Source organism: Dromiciops gliroides, chromosome 3 (assembly GCF_019393635.1).
Source record: "Dromiciops gliroides isolate mDroGli1 chromosome 3, mDroGli1.pri, whole genome shotgun sequence".
NCBI lineage: Eukaryota > Metazoa > Chordata > Mammalia > Microbiotheria > Microbiotheriidae > Dromiciops > Dromiciops gliroides.
Window position 1 is genome coordinate 367,426,424 of NC_057863.1, and position 23,066 is coordinate 367,449,489.

Below are 23,066 nucleotides of genomic sequence, written 5' to 3' on the forward strand. Positions count from 1 at the left end.
AGTAAAAATGACAATACTGCCTAAATTAATTTACTTATTCAGTGCCATACCAATCAGACTACCTAAAAATTATTTTATAGAGCTAGAAAAAATAATACCAAAATTCATCTGGAAAAACAAAAAATCAAGAATATCCAGGGAAATAATGAAAAAAAATTCATAGGAAGGTGGGTTAGTGGTACCAAACCTGGAGCTCTACTATAAAGCGGCAGTCATCAAAACTATCTGGTACTGGCTAAAAAATAGAGTGGTAGATCAATGGAATAGTCTAGGCACAGAAAATGCAGTAGTAAATGACACTAGTAATGTAGTGTTTGATAAACCCAAAGACTCCAGCTTCTGGGATAGGAACTCAGTATTTGACAAAAACTGCTGGGAAAACTGGAAGATAGTATGGCAGAAATTAGGCATAGACCAACATCTTACACCTTATACTAAAATAAGGTCAAAATGAATACACGATTTAGACATAAGAGGTGATACCATAGGTAAATTAGGAGAGAAAAGAATAGTCTACCTATTAGATCTTTGAAAAGGAAAACAGTTTATGACCAAACAAGAGATAGAGTATATTATAAAATGCAAAATGGATGATTTTGATTACATTAAATTAAAAAAAATTGTACAAACAGAAGCAATACATCCAAAATTAGAAGGAAGGCAGAAAGCTGGGAAACAATTTTTATGGCCAGTACTTCTGATAAAGGCCTCATCTCTAAAATATATAGGGAACTAAATCAAATTTATAAGAACCCAAGTCATTCCCCAATTGAGAAATGGGCAAAGGATGTGAACAGGCAGTTTTCTGATGAAGAAACCAAAGCTATCTATTCCCATATGAAAAAAATGCTCTAAATCTCTAATGATTAGAGAGATGAAAATTAAAACAACTCTGAGGTACCACCTGACACCTATCAGATTAGCTAAAATGACAAAAAAGGAAAATAATAAATGTTGAGGGGCAGCTAGGTGGCGCAGTGGATAGAGCACCGGCCTTGGAGTCAGGAGTACCTGAGTTCAAATTCGGCCTCAGACACTTAACACTTACTAGCTGTGTGACCCTGGGCAAGTCACTTAACCCCAATTGCCTCACTAAAAAAAAAAATTAATAATAATAATAATAATAAATGTTGGAGAAGCTGTGGGAAAATTGGAGCACTAATGCATTGTTGGTGGAGCTGTGAACTGATCCAACCAATCTGGAGAGCAATTTGGAATCATGCCCAAAGGGCGATAAAGCTGTCCATACCCTTTGACCCAGCAATACCACTTTTGGGTCTTTTTCCCAAAGAAATCATGGAAAGGGGAAAGGGACCCACATGTACAAAAATATTTATAGCTGCTCTTTATGTGGTCGCAAGGAATTAGAAGTTGAGGGGATGCCCATCAATTGGGGAATGGCTGGACAAGTTATGGTATATGAATACAATGGAATACTATTGTGCTGTAAGAAACGATGAGCAGGAGGAGTTCAGAGAAACCTGGAGGGTCTTGCATGGACTGATGATGAGTGAGATGAGCAGAACCAGAAGAACATTGTACACAGTATCATCAACATTGAGTGTTGATCTACTGTGATGGACTATATTCTTCTCACCAATGCAATGGAACAGAAGAATTCCAGGGAACTCATGATAGAAAAAGATCTCCATATCCAAGAAAAAAAAAAGAACTGTGGAGTATAGATGCTGAATGAACCATACTACTTCTTTTGTTTTTGATGCTGTTGTTTTTTCTATTTTTCTTTCTATTTTGAGGTTTTTCATCATTGCCCTGATTTTTCTCTTATAACATGACTAATGCAGAAATAGGATTAATGTTATTATGTACATATATATATAAAACCTATATCAGATTACCTGCTGTCTAGGGGAGGGGGGAGGGAGGGGAGGGAGGGAGAAATATCTGAAATTGGAAAGCCTGTATAAACAAAAGCTGAGAACTATCTTTACATGTAACGGGAAAAAAATAAAATACTCTATTAATTAAAAAAAAAAGAAATGGTATGTGACTGAAGTTGAGGTGATTTGTAGTTGCCTAGTTGTATATAATATATATTATATATATATATATTATATTATATATTATAGGAATTATATATTCCTATCAAGCACTTTGGAGATGCTTCTCTGATAAGCATTATAATAACAATGAAAAAAATTGATTCCCAACACAGGGCTAACTTTGCTTTGAATAGAAAATGAAAGTAGGTTCCTTCAGCTTCTTAGGATTTAGGAACCTTAAAGATCTCATAGAAACATAGATAAAGAGATATGAGAGACCCTCACAGTGTTCTTGTTCAGCTCATCATTTTATAAATGAGGAAACTTGGGCCCAGAGGAGTTATTTGCTCAAGGTCATGGACGTAGCAAAGCAGCAGAACTATTTGAAACTAGGTTTTCTGAGTCCTGATCCAGGGATATTCTTACTATGTCACTTCCTCATTCCCCAGTTTGAGAGTTTTTTTTGTTTGTTTGTTTGTTTTGTTTTTGTTTTTGTTTTTTTGCAATAATATATCAAAAAGAAACTACTTAGAAAGGGATGGGAATCTCAATGAGTGCTTATCAACTGAGGTACAGCCAAACAAATTATGGTATATGAATGTGATAGAATACTATTGTGCTATAAGAAAGGATGAAGGAAATGCTTATAGAGGAAAATTTGAAGATTTACATGAACTGATGCAGTGATGTGAATGGAACCATGATAACAATTTATATGATAACAACAATATGGTAAATGTAAACATTTCTAAAAGATTTAGATAAGCTGAAATACAATGATAAACTATAATTCATTATGATATATAGCGTACTACCCAGCTTTAGATAAAGATGTATTACAATGACAGTGAAAATTGAAACTTTCATTTTAGTTTTTTGGATATGGTCAATGTGGGAATTTATTTTGCTTGGCAACACATTTTTGTAATGGTTTTGTTTTTCTTGGTTTTTTTTTGGGGGGGGGCGGGGAGAAGGAGAACAGATACAGGAGAGAATTGGGACCTGAAAATAAAATAGAATTTTAAAAAACAACAAAAAGCCACCAGTTATGATCCTCTCCATCTTAATAAAGTCCTTTGACCAGATCCAGAAGATTATATGTAGCAAGGAAAACAATCCTTGTTTTGTTTAAATATATAATGGTTAGAGAAAAGATTATTTTGTACCTTAATAATTTTGATAAAAGAATAGAATTGAAATCAGAATACCTGGATTCTAATCTCAACTCCTGCACTCACTAGGTATCTAACCCCATCTAACCTCTCAAATCCTTGCTTTCTTCATCTGGAAAAAAGGAGATAATATTTGTAATTCCTACTATACATGGTTTTTATTCATAAATACTTTTTCAAATCTTAAAGTACTATAAATATTAGAGATACAGAATCAAGGATTTTCTCCTACCTGAAAGTTATGAAGTATACTTAACCCTGATGGCATTTTAAAATAGTTTTTCCTTTCCCTTTCATTCTTTCTCCCTCTTTTCTTCCTTCCCACCTTTTTTCCATCGCATTTTCCTTCCTCCCTTTCTTCCTCTTCTTACTGTTTAAAACAGCAATTTTAGTGACATGGGCAAGCTTTGGTACCTTTCCTACAATAATTTTTTAATGGAGAATTGGACATGACCTGTGGTTTTAAATTTCGATTATTGCCTTTTAATCAGTTAAAGAAAAACATATGTTTCATATTTTTGATGGAAAATCACATTTAAAACTAAATGATAACTAAGAAATACAACTGGATTTTCAAAATGGTATATATAGAGAAAATAAAATAACAGAACTTTATGAAATCAACATTTCATGTTGATTTGCCATAATGTTGTTAATGAATCTTGACTCCTTGGATTGGTGAGGGTTAAAATTTAATGGAGTTATCAGATATGCAATTAACTCATCTGATTTTTCCCTGACATTCCATTACATCAATATTAAAACTACATTTGGCAATGTTGTTACTCTCATGTTCTGAGAAAGATCTGAGTTAACAGTTTCTTAGCACTTTGATTGTGTCTTAGCTCTGCTACTGAATCACAACTTTTTTAACTCTGTTAATCTTAAAGTTTTTAGCTATGCATAAGTTTGGGTTGATTTGAGTTGATTGTATGCTGATCTTTCTCAGACTGGAAAGTTATAATATCCTAACTTTAAAAATGGTCCTCTGCAAAATCAGTTGAAAGAACTTTATATTCAATTTATTAAGATATTAATGTTGATATACCACAGGTCAGGTCATATTTCCCTGAAAGCCAGAGCAATAAAGGGCAAAAATTCAATATGATTCTAATAAAAAATAGTTGGGAGCACTATCTCCCAATAGTGCCATCATTTAAAAATGTTTCCTCTGTCTTTAGGACTATATGAATGTATGCTTCTGTATAATATTTGAGTCAAAATTGTATAATAAATATACAAAAACCCTATCTATTTCTTTATTACTGATGATTATTACAAATTATATTCTAGAACTTACTTCTAGCATTCATATGTCAAACCAATTGTGGATATGTAAATATTTTCCTGTTGAAAAATACTAGTCAGTTTCAGGATATCTATTTCACTTGTTAACAAAATAATATTTCTTTTGACTTAATTCTGAAAACTGAAAAGTTCAGTTTAGTTTTCCATTTCTTACATCTGGACTTCTAAATATTTTCTGCTAATTATTTTATTCGGATAGAAAGGAATAAATGACTTTGGGTCTTGGGTTCCAAACCTGAAGAATGAAAGCATTTATATGATTATAGATATATGGGCCTAGAAGGGACCTAAGAAGCCATCCTGTATAATTCTTTTTATAGGTCAGGAAAACAAATCTGAGGTGGGTTTAAGTGATTTGCCCAAGGTTACACAGACAGTAAGCATCAGAATTAGTAATAAATTTAGGTCCTCTGCTTCCAATGTCAGTGCACACTCCCTTAGAGGCTTGGAAAATTAGGCTGCTTGCTTAAGGTTAAGAGAGCTAGAATTAGTATAGTCACATTTACTTATTAATACTATAACTAAGAAGGGTTACAAGGACATTGTCCAATGGCTCCAAATTTAAAGTGTGCTGCATCCCTTCAATATCCCTCGCATGCCTCCAACAGCAAAGAAATAACAAACTTAATATCTATTTTATAAGAAAAAATAAGTTGCAATAGAAACCTACTAGAAGCAGACTGGGATAAACTCCTACATCATGCTGTCCTCCCCCACCCTCTGTTTAATTGAAGCATGTAGGTGACATAGTGTCAGAATACTGGACTTGAAGTCAAAGAAAGAGAACTGAGTTAAAATCCTGCCTTATATGATTACTAATTGTGTGACCCTTGGAAAGTTATCTCACATCTCAGTCTCAATTTCCTTATTGGTAAAATGGAAGTAACAATAACACCTCTTTCAAAAGATTGTTGTTAGGATATAATGAGATAACATATATAAAACACTTTGCAAAACTTAATGCTTTATATATTAATGCTAAATGATATAATCTTCATCCCCATCCTCATTAGTCTTTATATTACTAATAATTTTTACAAGTGATGAATTAATACTGCACATTTTCTGTTACCTGCCATAGGCATAGTTTGTGGCATAGATTCTAGGTAGGAAAATACCTAATTATGATTTGTCTAACCATTATATTAAAAACACAAAATTCACTGTACCTTTAATAAGTCCTTTTTCTTGAAGAGTTTTCAAGGAAGGTCTTCGGGTAATGAATTTCTTTAATCTGCTTTTGACTCGGGTTTTGTCACTTGTATCAGAAACACTGTGCTGTAGTCTGAATACTGGAGATAAAAAAGAAAGACTTGTGGTAAATCTCCCTTTTATTGTTATTCCCTCATGAAAATATAAATTGAGAACCTTAGTCACAGAGTAACTACCTGCCTCAAAACCTTCTAAATATGTGGTACATATGGATGTAATGCTTTCTCTAGTGTAAGTACTGGTGATTTTGTATTCTTGAAGTATGTATGTGGTCAACCTGATATAGTCACAATTACTCAGATAACTGAATTACATTGCTTCACTTTGGACTACCTGGTCTGAATAAAGGGTAGATCATCTGTCACAGGAGAAATAAACTTTGTCATGGCTGACTCTTTCGGCAATCTGATGAAGCCTACTCCCTTCTTCTCAGAAAAAAAAAATGTTTTAAGTGCACAAAATAAAATATCCATGGCTTAAATTATATCCATTGTATATGCATTGTATATCTTTGTGCTCGTATGAGTGGTCTACTTTTAAAATTAGTTTGTGTTCTTTGAAGGCAGGGATTACTTCCTTAACGTCTTTTTATTTCCACTATCTATTGCAGTGCCTGGCACATAGTATGTCATTAATAAATGTTTCTTGAGCTGATATAAGGCACAAAAATGAAACAGCATGACAATGTTGGCATGAATTTGGTTGGTAATTACTGAACACACCTAACTGTATATTCAAATGATTTTTCAGATTACATAGAATTTAGCTAATTAAAGCATCTTTTGTGGTCCAAAATACACATGTATTTTCCCCAATGCTCTGTCCAATTTTAGAGTAAGTTCCCTCCATAGCTGAGAAATCTGCTATGACTAAAAACCGAGGCTGAGTGAATGTTTCGTTGTTTTTTATAGTTTGAACTTGGGAAGTAAATAATAAACAACTGTTTATGAAATAGCATGTATTCAATTGCTGGATGTGATTAAGATATTCCATTAGAACTCATGCTAAAGACCACCTTTTATAGTCCGTTACTTGCTTTTCACACCATCCTTCATTACAGCCCATCTGTGTTTCTGTGAAAAAACATGGCATCTATGAATCATAAGGGCATGAGCAAGTACTGAAAGAAGACACTGGTTGCTTGGGTGCAACTCCACTTGAGTCAGAAAATTTTATTAATGGTGTGGATAAAGGATAAGCGGCTTCCTTTTCAAAATTTTAGAGGACAAATATATAGGTGAAAAGTTAATATGCTGCATTAAAGAGTCAGCTTCCAAAAAGCTCTGGAAAGGCTAGAACATTGGCCTGAATATAGTAAGATGACAATTATAGGGATAAAGCAAAGTCTGACATTTGTTTTAAAAAATAAACTGCAGGCGTCATGGCTAGAGAGTAGGTTGTCTGAAGATGATACGGAATTTATGGTAGATTATCAAGTCCATAGGAGTCAGTCTTCTGCTATGACCTTTATGCTATAATAAAGGGAGAAAGTGTGTTAAGAGTTTTGCTGTACTCTGCCCTGGTCAGATTATATCTAGAATATTTCATCCTCTTCTAGATACCACATTTTAGGGAGGAAACTGATAAGGTGAGAGCTTCCATGCTCAGAGGGTGGGGTGGGAGTGGAGGTTCAGAGTTATGAAGGACTATAATAAAAAGAAAAAAAATTCTAAACATTTAATGTTCCCCAAAAGTAGGTAATATGATCTCCTTAATGGAGGTTTTCAAGTAAAGGCTGGATAACTATATGCTGAGTGTATTGTAGAGATTTCTTTTCCTGGGGGATAGGAATAATAGATTGAACCAAAGGACTACTGAGTCCCATCCAACTTTGAAACTCAGTGATTCTGTTTTCACTATTACAAGGTTTGCCCTAAGCAAATGTAGGTACATTTTGTTTTCAATAGCAACCTTTCATTCCTCACAGAATCTCAGTTGGAAGCTCATAAAGTCTATCATTTACCTGAGCCAGAATCCCTTTTACAGAGGGGACATATCCTTTAAATAGTCATTTATAAAGATCACCAGAAATGGAGATACACTACCTATCTAATCCATTTCACATTTGGACACCTCTACTTATCAGGAAGTTTTTCTTTATGTGAGACTAAATATCGGTATTTCTTTATTTTTCCTTTCTTTTTTCCCCCTTCCTCATTGCTCCTAGTTCTGTACACTTGAGCTAAGTATAGCAAGGTCCCACAGGACAGAGGCCCTTCTATATGAGACCATTTCAATAGCTATCATGTCCCATCTCTTCCCCATTTAGGTTTTCTTTTCTCCAAGCTTAACACTACCACTTTCTTCAACCTATCTCCATATACCTTTGTCTCGAGTCCCCTAATTATTCTTGTTATCATTGTACATGAAAGGTCCTTATTAAATGCCCCAATCAATATCCTTCTTATTATACATTGACTAGAATTCAACAAATATTCCCTCTTCTGAAATTATGTTTTTTTTACTTAGGGCCCTACTAAGTGACTGGCTGAACTGATAAACTAATTTAAATGAAAGTCTTAATAACTGATGATTAAATGTCACTTCTTGATAATGCATATATGTTAACAGGAACCTTTAGTGAACTCTTTTACTCAGAGAAGAGGATAATGGATGAATTTCAGGACAGGGACAAGGTCCGTCAAATACTTTTTCATAAAATATTTCTTCTTTTTTGGTATAGTTCTATACAAGCCCCATGGGATAGAGCCTAATATCTAAAGTAATGCAAGAAAAACCACATGAGAGCTAAGAAGATAGGAAAAAAAGTGAGAGAAAAAGGAAAAGAAACACTGGCAATGTAATATTCTCCTTCAGAAAGGAAATGTTTTATATATAGGAATATAAACAGTCACTAGTTTAATCAATGAATATTGAATGATGAACTATTATGTTCTAGGCACGAATAAAAAAGGTTTAAGATAGCCATTTCCCTCAAAGAAGTTATAATCTAGTTGAAAATGTAAGAAAACAATAACTAACAATAAAAGACAGTACACAATGAATGCTGTTGAGGGTAAGAGATCAAATGACTGAGTAAACAAAGGTTCAATTTTAAGAGTATATCTATTTTTTCATCAAAGCATTCCAGTTGTATAACTAATAAAGCCCAGCCTTCCTCAGCTTTGGCACTGGACCCTGAACACTGGGAGAGACAGATTTTTATGCATTAAAACAATTAAATTAAATAAGACCAATTAATTAAAAGAAATCAACCAGGATACAAAAATAGATAATTTGATTTTTAGCTGGAGAAAGATTAGGGACTTTCCAAGTTGGGAGGGGGAGAGGAAAGAGATACCATTCTGAGACATCAGAAAAAGAGGTGTCCCACTCCCCTCCACCATGTCCCCAGGTCTCTGTATACAATCAAAGGAACATGAAAACAATAATGGATTAACCAGTATGGGGACAGTTTTCAGGTAAGACTTATGGGTTGCTTGAGATGTGAGAAAACTCCTTGCATTAGTCTTCAGATCTTCCTGGGTTTCTTGGTCATCATAACTTAGGTCTTTACTTAAGGGTCTCTAAATAACAAGCAGAAGAGATCCAGCTTCAAAACTATGCAGAGCTAGGTTCAAACAACACAATAAGGTTTCCCCACAATTCCCCAAACTGAATAAAGTTTTCTCACAAGACAAAAAATTGGGCTAGATGCACAATTGAGTAGAAAGAGAACTGAGCTAGCTCCAGAATTGAGTCACAAGATGGAGTCAGTGTGGTTCACTCAATTCCCACTACCTCTTGCTGTTTTAATTCCCTCAGTGCTGGTGGGTGGTAAAGACAATAAGCACAAGATTAATTAAGAATAGGGAGTGATCATTATGTTGTAAAGTTGTCAGTGAAGACTAAATAGAAGATTTAGAACATGGTGTAGGTCCAGACAGATTGGTAAGATTTTCTAGGTGAAGAGGAGGGGTAAGAGTATGTGAGATGGGGGAATGATGTCAGTTTAGACTCCAATCGTGGAATGATCTTGATATTTTCAAGGCTTATTGAGAAAATCAGGCTAGTCAGAACAGAAGGTAGATGATGGGTGATAGTGGGTTATACAGTTGAAATGCAGATAGAGGTCAAATTGTTGAGAACCTTGAATACCAGAATTTTCTGTAAGCAGTAATAGTAAAAAATAGTAAAATAGAAAACAGTAAGTTTACTAAATAGTAAAAAGAAAAGTTTAAGCCTCAATTTATTTAAATGGACTATATGTGGTCATTGTAATAAGTATCAAACCATTTGGTGATCCAAGGAAGCTAAATCCAGTTTGGCAGAGCTGCTGGAAAAGTATTTCTTTTCTTTTCTTTTCTTTTCCAGGGCAATGAGGGTTAAGTGACTTGCCCAGGGTCACACAGCCAGTAAGTGTCAAGTGTCTGAGGTTGGATTTGAACTCAGGTCCTCCTAAATCCAGGACCAGTGCTCTATCCACTGTGCCACCTAGCTGCCCCAGAAATGTATTAATCAGTTGAATGTAATATCATCTTTGGGAACCATTTTTTGTATAATCAGGTATTCAGTAGATCTCTGGTTATAGTCAGACATAGGATCAGATCTGTGGACCATTTATGTGGACCATTTTTATCTTGACATCTTCTTAATAATAATGGCCTTTGGAGCATACTTCCAACCAGAATTTCCTCCAGAGACATGCATTTTTGACTTGATTTATTTATCTCAAAGAGGTTTCAGTACCCATGCAAGTAGTAAGGCTAATGTAACACTAAATTCAGAATAATTTAGAGGAAAAGGAAAATATGTACAAATATATGTATGGTGGATCCTTTGGGGTATCAAAGAACTAGAAAAAAATCAGTGACCCATTGATTGAAGAAAGGCTGACCAAACTATGGTATATGAATACAATGGAATATTATTGTAAGAAATTATGAAAGAAAAGATTTAAGAGAAATCGGTTTTAATGAGCAGAACTGGTAGAACAAGTTATTTTATAACTAAATCACAAAGATAAACAACTTTGAAAAAATTAAGAACTCTGACCAATGCAATGCTCAATCACAATACCAGAGGACCTGTGGAAAAACATCCAAACTACCTTCTGAAAGAGAATTCAGGGACATATTGAAAGATTTCTGTCCCCGGTTGTGGCCAATTCAGACATATGTTTTACTTAATTATAAATAATTTTCCCAAGGGTTTTGGTTATTTTTTTCTTTTCTTTTTCAGTAGAGAGAGAAAATAAATTTTTAAATGACTGAATAAAATGTAATTTTAAAAGAATATAGATTGAATTTTGTTTAAACCCAATAGGAAATTCAAAGGACTCGTGTCCAAGCCCATAACTGATCAAAACAACTCTCCTGTTTGGTGGGTCCCACCTCTATGATTTTTCTTTCCTGCCTCTTTTCCCAATGTCAAGATCATGTGGAAATTCGCTGTAATCTTGAGTCAATGACAGAACAAAAGACTTCTCAGTGGCACAATAAGGATTCAGGTTTAGGGGAATTCACATTTTTTTTCAAGAAGATACAAGAGAAAGAAGAGGCTTCTCTTGGGATATGCTGCATCACACACAAACATGCTCTTTATTTGGGTCAAATCATGTAATTATTTCAGCCACTGTAATCTGTAACAAATGGAGAGTTGGTTTCAGTAGCCACATCAAATGGACCATCATCTGGTTCCCATGTTACACATAAGTCTTATTCTTTGAGTAAGAGTTTGGCTGTTCCTGGGTGGAAAGAAGATAATATTATTATCAAGAAAGTCAGTCTTATGACAAGATTTACTCAGACTCTACCTTTGGGATTATATATTATGAAATAGCCACCATGTTTTAAGAGTTCACTAAAGTTTACATGCTCTTTTATTTCTCTCAACTCAAAAATCCCTACCATTTTCCACAAAAAAAAAACCCTACAAAGAAATAGAGGCAAAGAAAATATTTTTTTCTGGTTTCTAATAACAAGTAAAAATTATGTGATTGGAAAGTACTTTGCAAATACAGAAAGCAATGTAAATGTTACATTATAAAAATAATTATGTATCTAGTCATATCTCTTTGGAACCCCTAGATACTATGGTGATAAGATTCTTAATTAGGGAGATAGATATGTGTGCTATATTGTTTTCAATAGCACCATCTGGCTCTACATGTGAGAAACGTGTGTAAGGTGCACTGATTTCCAAAGGAAAATGGTTATACGTTCCCAAGTATTCTATCTTTTAGGCTTTCATATGTACTGAAAAGTCTAGCATTACCAGCAAACTGCTCTATACACAGTAGGTGTTTCAATCATTCTTTTCTTCTTCCATTGTTTCATTGAACAACTATTTCCTAAGCACTTAGCACATGATGAGCACCGAACTAGGAATAGAGTAGGAGATTAAAAACTTAGATAAAACTTTGTCCCTGTCATCCCAAAGATTACTGCCTATTAGAGGGATTACATACAAACACAAATACCTATTGAACACAGTATATTACCTGTTGTACACATTAAAGAAGAGAAAAAACAAATTGCTGTGTTAAATCTGAGGAAGAAAATTGTTATGGACAAGGAGGTCAGGGAAGGATCAAATGAAGGAAATGGTATGTGAGCTGAGTTTTAAAGGATAGATAGGAATTTACCAGGGAAAAATGGGGAGGGAAGATATTTCAGGTTTAGGGACTAATATGTACAAAGAGATGGTCTCCAATCTAGTTGGACTGGAAAGTAGTTTATATGCAGAAGAACAAGATGATGATGGGGTCAATGACATTTTTTTTTTTGGCGGGGCAATGGGGGTTAAGTGACTTGCCCAGGGTCGCACAGCTAGTAAGTGTTAAGTGTCTGAGGCCGGATTTGAACTCAGGTCCTCCTGAATCCAAGGCCGGTGCTTTATCCACTGCACCACCTAGCCGCCCCCAGGGTCAATGACATTTACAGAATACATCTAAGTTTACAAAGTGCTTTCCTTGCAGTCTTAGTTTCTTTGTCTTCCCTTATGACTCAGTTCACATGTCACCTACTTAAACAAAACCTTTTCTGGTTCCCCTCACCATTCAGATGCTAATGCCTTCCTCTCACAGAATACTTTCCATTTACTCTTATGTGCCCTGTATCTATCTACATGCTGTCTCCAAATTAAAATGCAAGCTCCCTGAGGTCAGGGACTATGTCTTTGCCTTATTTTATTTTCTTTAAACATTTAAAAATGTTTTTAAAATATATATTTTTTTAAATTCTGAGTTCCCAATTCTCTTCCTCACTCCCACCCCCTCCCTTACCCACTGAGAAGGCAAGCAAAATATGTTATAAATATGAAATTATATAAAACTTTTCCATATTTGCCATATTAAAAAAATAAAGAAAAAATAGAGTGAGAAAATGATACTTCAGTTTGTACTCAGAATTCATCAGTCCTCCCTTTGGAGGTAGACAGATTTTTTTCATCATGGGATTGTCTTAGATCATTGCATTGATCAAAGTATTCTTTCACAGTTGATCATCATTACAACATTGTTGTGTAACGATTGGATGACGCCACCTGCTGGAGACCTACTGTAGAAGAGTTCCACCCATGAAGCGAAGGTTTTTGAGGGCAAGACCAGGAGTCTTTTCTTTGGCGTCAGGAAGTGACGCTAGCTAGCTAGTGGGAGGGGGAAGGAAGAGACTGGCGCTCGCTCTGGGGGTCTTTCCTTTGGACTCTGGTGGAGAGCGGAGCTAGAAATGTGCTCTCCCTTTAATAGATAGGAATCTAGGCCTTTCTCTCTCTCTTTACCAAATTCTTGTTTTCCTTAATAAATGCTTAAAAGCCTAACTCTTGCTAAAGCTTATAATTTATTGGCGACCACTCATTAGATATTTTAGACTCATTAGATATTTTAGACAGACTAGCTAGAATTTTAGCCCTTAACAGTTGTAAACTGTACTTACTTTACCTTCCTTTTTATCCCCAGTGCCTGACACACAGTAGAAGTTTAATAAGTGACTATTGATTTGATTTGTTCCTTTGCTTAAAACTCTTTATTAGGTTTCTAACAGATAGAGTTCACAGACTCTAGTTTCAGAAACCTTGACTCTAAAGAAAATTTAGAGAAGTATATTGTGACATTCAAAAAATTAAGCTGTTCTTAAGCTGCATCAAGGGGAGCAGCATCACCCTATTCTACCTTGGTCAGACTTCAAGTATTCTGTTCGGTTCTGGGTAACACATTTAAGGAAGGACACACACAAAAACTCTCCATCTCCCAACCCATGGCATTTTCTCTTGCCACCCCTAATTCCTGGAAATCTCTTCTTATTTCTGCTTTCTGACTTCCCTGGCTTCCTTCAAGTCTGAGTCTAAGTCCCATCCTCAGCAAGAAGCCTTTCCTAATTCTCCTTAATATGAGTGCCTTCCCTCTGAGATTACCTCCGGTATACTGTAACGATTGGAATGACATCACCTGCTGGAGACTTACTGTAGAAAAGCTTCGTCATGAGGCGAACGTCTCTGAGGGCAAGACCATGCGTCTTTTCTTTGGCATCAGGAAGTGACGTTGGCTTGTGGGAAGAAGAAGGTGGAACCTGGCACTCTGACTCGGGCTTTTTCCTGTGGATTCTGGCAGAGAGCGGAGCTAGAAATGCGCTCTCTCTTTAATAGATAGATGAATGTAGGCCTTTCTCCCTCTCTTTACCAAATTTTTATTCTCCTTAATAAATGCTTAAAAGCCTAACTCTTGCTGAAGCTTATAATTTATATACCCAGTCAATATCTTGTTCAGACATTATTGTTTACATGTTGGTTTTTTCATCAGACTGTGAACTCTTTGAGATCAGGGAGCATTTATGCCATTCTTTGTATTCCCAGCGCTTAGCACTGTGTCTGGTGCATTGTCGTTGTTGTCGTCATCATTGTCGTCATCATCTTTGTTGTTGTTGTTGAGTCTCTTCCTGACTCCATTTGGGGTTTGCCATTTCCTTCTCTAGCTCATTTTACAGATGAAGAAACTAAGGCAAATTGGGTTAAATGACTTTCCCAGGATCACACAACTAGCAAGTGTAAGTATTTGAACTTAGGAAGATGAGTCTAACTAACTTTAGGCCTGGCATTTTATCCACTGTGCACCTGGCTGCTCTCCACCCACCCCCCATGCACTCCCACCCCTGCGGCATTATAGGTCCTTTGTGAATTTTTGTTAACTTGACTTGATGTAGAGGGTGACAGCCAGAATGGTGAGAATGGCCTTGAGATTGTGCCATATGGGGTGTTTGAGTACATAAATATTTACAGATAGCTAGCTAGCTAGCTAGATATGGTTATATTTATCAGATAAGGAAACTGACTAGCTCAAGGTCACATGGCTAGTAAGGGTCAGAGCAAGGACTTGAATCTAAATTTTCTATTACCTAGTCTGGAGCTCTTTTTTTCCTACTTTTTTTTTGGTAAACTAAATATTTTATTAATGTTTTTTATTAGAACATTCACTTAACAATAACAACTCAACAGAGTCTTCTTTTGCAATGACATGGAACCCTCCTTTGTTGAGTTAAGAAATCAAATTAACACATTGACCATGACTGAGAACACGTCTCATTCAGCACCTTTAGTCCCCCACCTCCGCTGAGAAGACCAAGCAAGCTATGTTTCACTGATAGTCCTCTAAGACTCCACTATACCATAATGAACTCACCAAATTGCCTTTAGTAATAACTTTATAGGAGACAGATTATGGAGTCAGCTTTCAGTGTTTGATACCATTAGGAATTATTCTCATGTGACAAGCCAAATTTTAAGGCCTCTGGTATCATTTAACTTTACTTTGAAAATAATATATGAGGAAAATTAAAGGTAATAAATGACAGGTATGTAGAACTCACTCTTTTATGAACTGAGGAGCCTGAGAAAGCTATGAATAAAATAAAGCAAGCAAGGAAGTCCTCAATTATAAAGTACTGGTTAGTTACAGGGTCCCTTTAAATAACAGCAAAAGCCTTAGAATATTGTGGTTTACAAATCTCATTTTAACAGCCAAACTTATAAAACAGTTTACGCTTTTCTGTTGTCAGGGGAGAAAAACTTGCCAAATTGTTCATTTTAAGTAAATATAACATAGCCAATTAAGGAAAGTACAATTTAAACACATGCCTATGATAATCAGGACATAGTTTGCTTCTGATTTCACTACTGATTTTAACAGCACACTGTTCCATTTTCCCACAGCACTAACATGACCCCACACATACTTTTAGAAACTTGTAATCACATAGCACAAATAAAAGGACACTTTACTGGAAAATACACAGCATGGTACAATAATCCATCATTTATGAAAAATAGAATTCAGCCTTTTCTTTTCCCTCAGATTTGCAACTTTCTGAGGGTGAAGCTTCCTTCAGTTCAGGGATTTATTCTAAGCCTGTGACTATGTTGTTACTATTCCTGTTTTAAATCTTTCATTCAAAATTAAAAGTACCCTAAGAGGGACAGGTTTAAATTCCAAAGTATTTAGCCCAGATTAGAGAGGAAATAGAGTAAATGTTCATACTTTCACATATTGCAAAGTCTAGGAAAAGTAACTCAGAATTTTGATTAATTTTCTGGGCATCCCAGAATTTTTGCTTTTTGGTTTGTTTTCATTTAGAGTTTCCCTTTTCCTTTTTCTATTGATAGCTGTTTATTTTCCTTCAGATCTGAGCAGTTAGTTATACATCTATTATTTCTCAACTTCTAAGATTTTCCAATAGCAATATACAACCTGAGCAGTAATTGATACTAATGTACAAGTGGGCATTTGCTTTGAGCAAAACACTAAACCGGTTGAGAGATTTAATTGATGCTAAAGCTGTTCACACTAGAGGATGGTTAAAATCGTGGGATCTTTGATTTGATCTTCAATAAATATCACTACATAGGAGACTCAGTGTTAGTCTAACCTTGAAGTCGTTTTTATATGTGGAACAGCAATCATGGTGTTAAAACTACCTCTAGAGGTACAGAGAGTTATTGTAATGGGGTGTCTCAGCATACTGAAAGCCAGACTTTAAAAAGCAAGGAGAAAAATGGCAGCAAAGATAGTTTTGATGGATTTCCACTATCCATTCGATTAAGCATGTATGGAAGACCCAAGAAAAACTCTAGCCTTCCAGAGATCCAAGGGTTTGGATAATATGATCCAGAATTGAGCATCTGCCAGAACTCCTCTTGCTGGGACTATATTTTGAAATATCTCTTTTTCTTGCCAAGCCGCTGTTCTCGCGGTATTCCCATGTTACAATTACATGTTTTTTTATTTGGAAATGCTGAGAGAGCTAATGTTTCAATGATGTTACCATAGGAAAACAGAATCATTACCCTTTAGAACTATGATTATAAACAAAGCTTTCGAGGCTACTTGGCCCCACTTATTTTTTAGGCTACACACAAAGACTAACTTGTGCAAAATTCAAAGTGAGTATAAACTGACTGGTTAGCTGAGCCCCCCCCAATACTCAAAAGAAAAAGGGAAACCAGGGCAAGGCATGCTGGCATTTAGTACTGTAATATTCATATTAAGTATAATATTAAGGGCAGGAAACTGAGAACTAAATGGCAACGTAGGATGATAGACTTAGAGCTAGAAGGGATTTTAGAGGTCATCAACTCCAGCTTCATTGCAAAGATGAGGAAACTAAGGTCCCAAAATGTTAAATGATTTGCCCAGGTTCAGGAAGTTAGCAGCTAAGGTTGGATTTGAATTCAGGTCTTTCTGACTGCAAATTTAGCACTCTAAACACTATACCACATTGCCTTTACTAAAATGATGGTGGACATTCTCCCCCCAAACTCCCTTGCCCTTACCCTCCAATACTTTGCAACTTCCTTGAGAGCAGGAATGGTCGTTATCCCTATTACTTTGTATTTTTCCTTGAATAAAGTAAGTGCTTAATAAATACTTTTCTTGATTGATTAATTTTAGATGCTAGATGCTAAAATATATTACAAAATGCATTGTGCAGTTGTTTTACAATAAAGCTGTGTTAGTCTCACACTCATTTTCCATACTAATTTCCCCCTCCTAAATTACCTTCTTATAATTTCCTATAGGGATAAGGAATGGACTTATAATTTCACTGATCTAAGGAATCCTTAAATGCAAAAATCCCCTTTACCAACGCAAGAATGAAGCTTTTATAGAGTTGCCTATACTAATAAGAGGTTAAGTGACTTGTCGTGGGTCACACAGTCAGTATTGTCTCTAAAGGTCTTCCCACATCATAGGCAAATGAGTACGCGCAAACCAAAACAAATGAAAAGTAAAGAAAGTTCAATGCAGAGAATTGTAGAATGAGTCGGATGAAGTCATAGAAGATATCTAGTCTAATTTCCTCCCAGACAAGGAATACCTTCTCTAGGACACTATGCTAGTTAGGTATGGAATCTCTGCATGAATAGCAAAAAGGAACTCATTAACTCATTTTATTTTGGCATATCTCTAATTATTAGAATGTTCTTCCTTTTGCTGAGTTAAAATCCATATTCTGGCTATTCTTGGTTATTGGTAGTCCTGGTTATCCCTTGTTATCCCTTCACAACCTGGTTGAGGGACCACATTTATGTTTTTGTTTTTCAAACTGTGGTAAATACTGCTTTGTTTTTAGGATCAAGACAGCTACAGTGAAGGGCAAGAACTTCACAAATAACTCACTTTGCACATGAGGTACTGTATCATAGCGGGCAGGCTGAAAAAAGTATATTTAGACTAAATTACTATATCATTAAATGTGACTTTTCCCACATACTTATTGAAAAAAAGAAGAAACGATATTTTGTCCTTTTATAGGCTAAGAAACTAAGTGACTATCTTTTCAAGATTCGGTTAACTTTGGCAAAAACTGGAAGACAGTTTATTTGAATAGCTTTGCCCTGTTTTAATCCTGCAACTCCCATTTTAAAGTATTATTAATGTTAAAAAGGCTACTAGATTATAAAAAAGGTATCCTATGTTTTGTTGCTACTTTTTGAGACAGACGAAAGAAAGGAAGGGTTTTATGGCATTTAGAAATAAAATTCAGATTAGAAAGTTTCAAATTTTGGGAAATATGTGGTTTTTTTAGTCTGGTGTTTACCCTAACTTTATTCATCATGGGAGCGATCACATTACAATAGAAGAAATATTCTGTTTTGATCCAGAAGCCCTGAGTTTGATCCTATCTCTGTTGCTTGGTACCTGTGTGATCTTTGGTTATTATTTGAATTCTCTTTGCCTTAATTTCCTACTTTGTAAAATGAGGGGGTTGTTTTGGATGACCTTTAAGGTCACTTTTAACTTCATTTCTATAGTCTTATGAGCTAAATGATTACTGAGAATACACTTCCCTTAGCCTGTGAGGTTAAAGTCACCCTCATGCTATGTCCTCATTATTAAGGCAGGTAAAGGGAAATTATAGGAAATTATTAGATGGAAAATTCATGTTTTCTGTAACAGTTATGATAAGATGGCTGGATCTTCTATTTTGTTAAGGAATGTGCCAATATTTTATGAGTTATATAGTAACTAGGTATCTCAGAGAATATATCAGTCAAGGTAGATTATATTCTTTTTTCTTTCCGTAGGCAAACTGTGATGTATTTTCCATCATTTCATACATTGATATAAAAAACTGGTAAGAACTATAGTTCAAAAAGTATTAACTGAATTAACTACTGGGTCTGTAGCTTGAAACTCCAAGTCCCTTTCATGGAGCAAAAGCTAATAAAAAGAAAGGTCTCCTGAAACCCTGCAACATTGAACATACATTGAAACTACATTGAAAAACGGGACAGCTAGGTGGAACAGTGGATAGAACACTGGTCCTGGATTCAGGAGGACCTGAGTTCAAATCCTGTCTCAGACACTTGACACTTCCTAGCTGTGTGACCCTGGGCAAGTCACTTAACCCTCATTGCCCCCCCCCACAATAAAACAAATTAAAAAAAACCCCTACATTGAAAGTATGGAAAGAAAGATATGGAGAAAGTTGGAGTCCATGGATAACTGGTCCTTCCCTCTTTATGAAAGAAGTTAAGATTGGTCTTTTGGGTTCTATTGCTTATTCCACATTGGATGGGCATTTTAATTCAACTAAAAGTTCAATTCTTCTAAACTTTAAAGTGAGCATTAAGAAAGTCATTTGTCAAGGAGTCAATTTGTCAGTCACATTTTTAACAATGTCAAGAAAAGGAAAGAACTGACAGTTTTCTTTCTTACCATGCCCACCGCAAATACAATCTTTAACCATTATTAATCAGTTACAGTCTTTTTGTAGCCTATTTTATTATTTATATTTGATTGTCAGCAGATTCTATATGTATGTCTAAGTAAATGTGTTCTTTCTCACATTGTAAGTGTTGGGTGTCTTTAAGGAATAGTGTCTTTGCTTTACTCTTTGTACAGGTAATATAGAGTTCAATGTAATTAGTTATTGTAGAGATTCTATTTTTAAGAATGGACATAGTAGAGTGTAGCTCAACAGATTGATTTCAATTGAAAAAAAAGAATTATGTGCTAATCATGGATTGTCCAATGGGGAAAAAAAGACAAAAATGGAACCATTACTGCCCTCAAAGAGCTTACATTCTACTGGTGGGATGTAATATATATCCACAAAAGGGGACAAAAGAATTTCAAGAGGGAGTATGCTAATAACTGGGAGTGGGGGGGTGTATTAAAAAAATAAAAGTCTGGTAGAGGAGGAGAGATCTGGGTTGTGCTTTGAAAAAAGCTAGAGATTCTATAAAGCAGAAATGACATATATGCAGACACTGAGAAGACAGAAATAGAATTGTTATGTCTAGGGAACACTGAATAGTCCAATCTGACTATTCTTCAATAACAAAAAAAGTAACAGTAGATATTCCCTCATTATAGATATTTCGAGTGAATTGGTGAACCAGCATTTAATATGTTTCTTGGATCAAAGAAGAAAGGAATTATTAAACATTTAGAAAAACAAAGGCAAAGGAAAAACTCTATAATACGCAGAAAAAAATGAGAGGCATACTTCTGGTCTACTCTCTTTATGATCTTTTTGTAAATAGGGACATAATGCTTTCTTTTCCCACCCTAACTCCAGTACATTATAAGATACAATCTAAAGTAGAGTGTAAGATATTAGATCATTAAAACATCTTTCTATTGATATGCATTGAATCTATAGCAACTTCTGGCTTTGTATAGTTTCGGTGAAACTTTGTCATTTAGAGCTGTTCATAGCATTGATAGATTTGCTAATAAAGTAGCTACTGAGCAAAGGTGGCAGCTGATTTCCAAAAGCTAAATTACTGGAAAAAAACCACACAGGGCACCAATCCAGATTAAGACAGAAATTATGCTGTCCATGTGTCAAAGATTGCATATTATATATTGGGATGAGTTCTCTCAGTGATAGAAAACTGACTGTAGAAAATCAAGCTAGGAGAGCTTCATAGATGACAGTGAAGAGAAGTCTTTAAAATGAGCAAAAAAAGAAGAAAAAGTGGAACGGAGAACAGAAAAACCTCATTGCCTTTATTGAAGCCACAAAGTAGGCTTATAGGAAATTAGCACTTAGATTGTTTTAAAGTAAAGGTGTGTATACACACACACACATACACATAGATACACATATGTATGTGTGTATATGATATATGTATGTGTGTATATTCATACATATATACATACATACACACCCCCTATTGTTGAATGTTAATTATCTTCAGTTCTAATCTCTGGAGACCAGATGATGCTTACTTGGGTTTAGATGGGATAGAACCTTGATCTTTAAATCAAGCCGATCTATGTATCTATTTATATATAGGGCCATATTCTGTAAATAATAACAGTGATAATGAGAACCCATTGATATCTATGGAATTCATATGTATGGATCATATATGTAGAGTTGGAAGGGCTCTTAGAGGTCACCTAGTTCATCCTTTTATTTTCTTCTTCCCCTTTCAAAAATTAATCAATTAATTGGCTTTTAATCCTTCTAATTATATAGATCAAGAAACTAAGACCCTGAGAAGGTATATAAGTTGTGCAATGTCACATACCTAGGTCCTCTCAGAATCTTTTTTGCTCATTACATTAAACCCCTTATCACTATGATGAGGATAATACCTTATACATGTTTATATTATTGTTATATTTCTAGTGATTTTTGATTATAAAAATCTTCCTGTACATTATCTCATTTGGTATATGACTATGTGGGTTTGTGTTAAAGCATCATCAATTGGCATGGAAGGGAGGGGTCTGTGGTACCTTTGTTATTGTTTTAAATCATTTAAAATTTCTAGCACTTAGCACAGTCATGAATCTTCCTGATTGTATCTATAATTTTTTCTCATAGAAAATTAGAAGTAGGAGGGGAAAATGACTAAAGGGCACCAGTAGTCTGAACAGCATTTAATTGTTGATAAAATTAGCATTTTAAAAGAAATAAGAGATGAAACTCATATAGCCTAAGAAAATAAAATAATCAAAAACCAGCTTATCAACTCCTTTGAACTTTAGGATCAGTTTCTTCAAGGGTGGCTGGCCAATCTGATCACCCAAACCCCAATCTGAGTCATAAAACTGTCAAAGTGGTTATTTGAATGTGAAAAGCACAAGTAAGAGCAGCCAAGTGCCTTAGTGAAGCATTTTCTTTCTAAGATCTTAAATCACCTAACCTCCATGAACTCCCTGTTGCTGAAAACATCCCTTATAAGAAGGTAGTCATTATGGTCCTGAGTGCAAAATGAATTGCCTGGGGTTATAGTAATGAGTCATGAGTCAAGAAGAGGAGAGATAGTTCTAGACACCCTAGAATATCAGTCAAAGCTACACAGTGCTGAGCTTGGTCATTCAAAATTCAGCTTTGGGCTTGTATTGTGTGTTGTACTAAGTTAAGCATTATGTTGTGGCCAGAAGTCACTAGTAACTGACGTTCAGGATCAGTGAATAATAGGGAAAAGCAGATAGAAAGGAAACCTGTGGTTTCCATGCTAGAAATGAAGTATTAGATAGCAATGACGACTCAATTTAAGTACCTCTTTAAGGTTTCTGAATTGCTTGCCTCATAACAATTCTGTGAGGCAGGTAGTATGAGAGTTATTGTTCCCATTTAACGGATGAAAAAATTGAGGCTCACAGAGGTTAAGCAACTTCCCCATGGTTACATAATAGTTTGTGGTGAACAAACAAAAATCTGTATAGAATCCCAAAGGTTCACTTATGATTAATTTCTGCCAGGTACAGTAAATTTCAGGACTTTTAACATGTGTTGAAAGCATTAGTTTTTGAAGAACTATCCATTAACGACTTTCTGAACTGTGACAATGGATATTGACAATGCTTGTCAGACTAAACCACTATTGATTATTTCACATCATGTGTATAGCAAAACCAATTTCTTTCAAGTGCCTCTTCCTAACTGAAATGCATTATTACAGCCTTCCTCTATAT

General features: G+C 35.2%; 1 protein-coding gene across 1 annotated transcript in view; it reads right to left on the reverse strand.

Moving 5' to 3' along the window:
• ARHGAP15 (Rho GTPase activating protein 15) overlaps positions 1-23,066 on the reverse strand; it is an 880,171-nt gene that overhangs the window by 369,273 nt on the left and 487,832 nt on the right. The window contains exon 9 of the mRNA XM_043990715.1: positions 5,653-5,775. Within this exon, the coding sequence (XP_043846650.1) occupies positions 5,653-5,775 (123 nt within the window). The remainder of the gene's footprint in view (positions 1-5,652; positions 5,776-23,066) is intronic.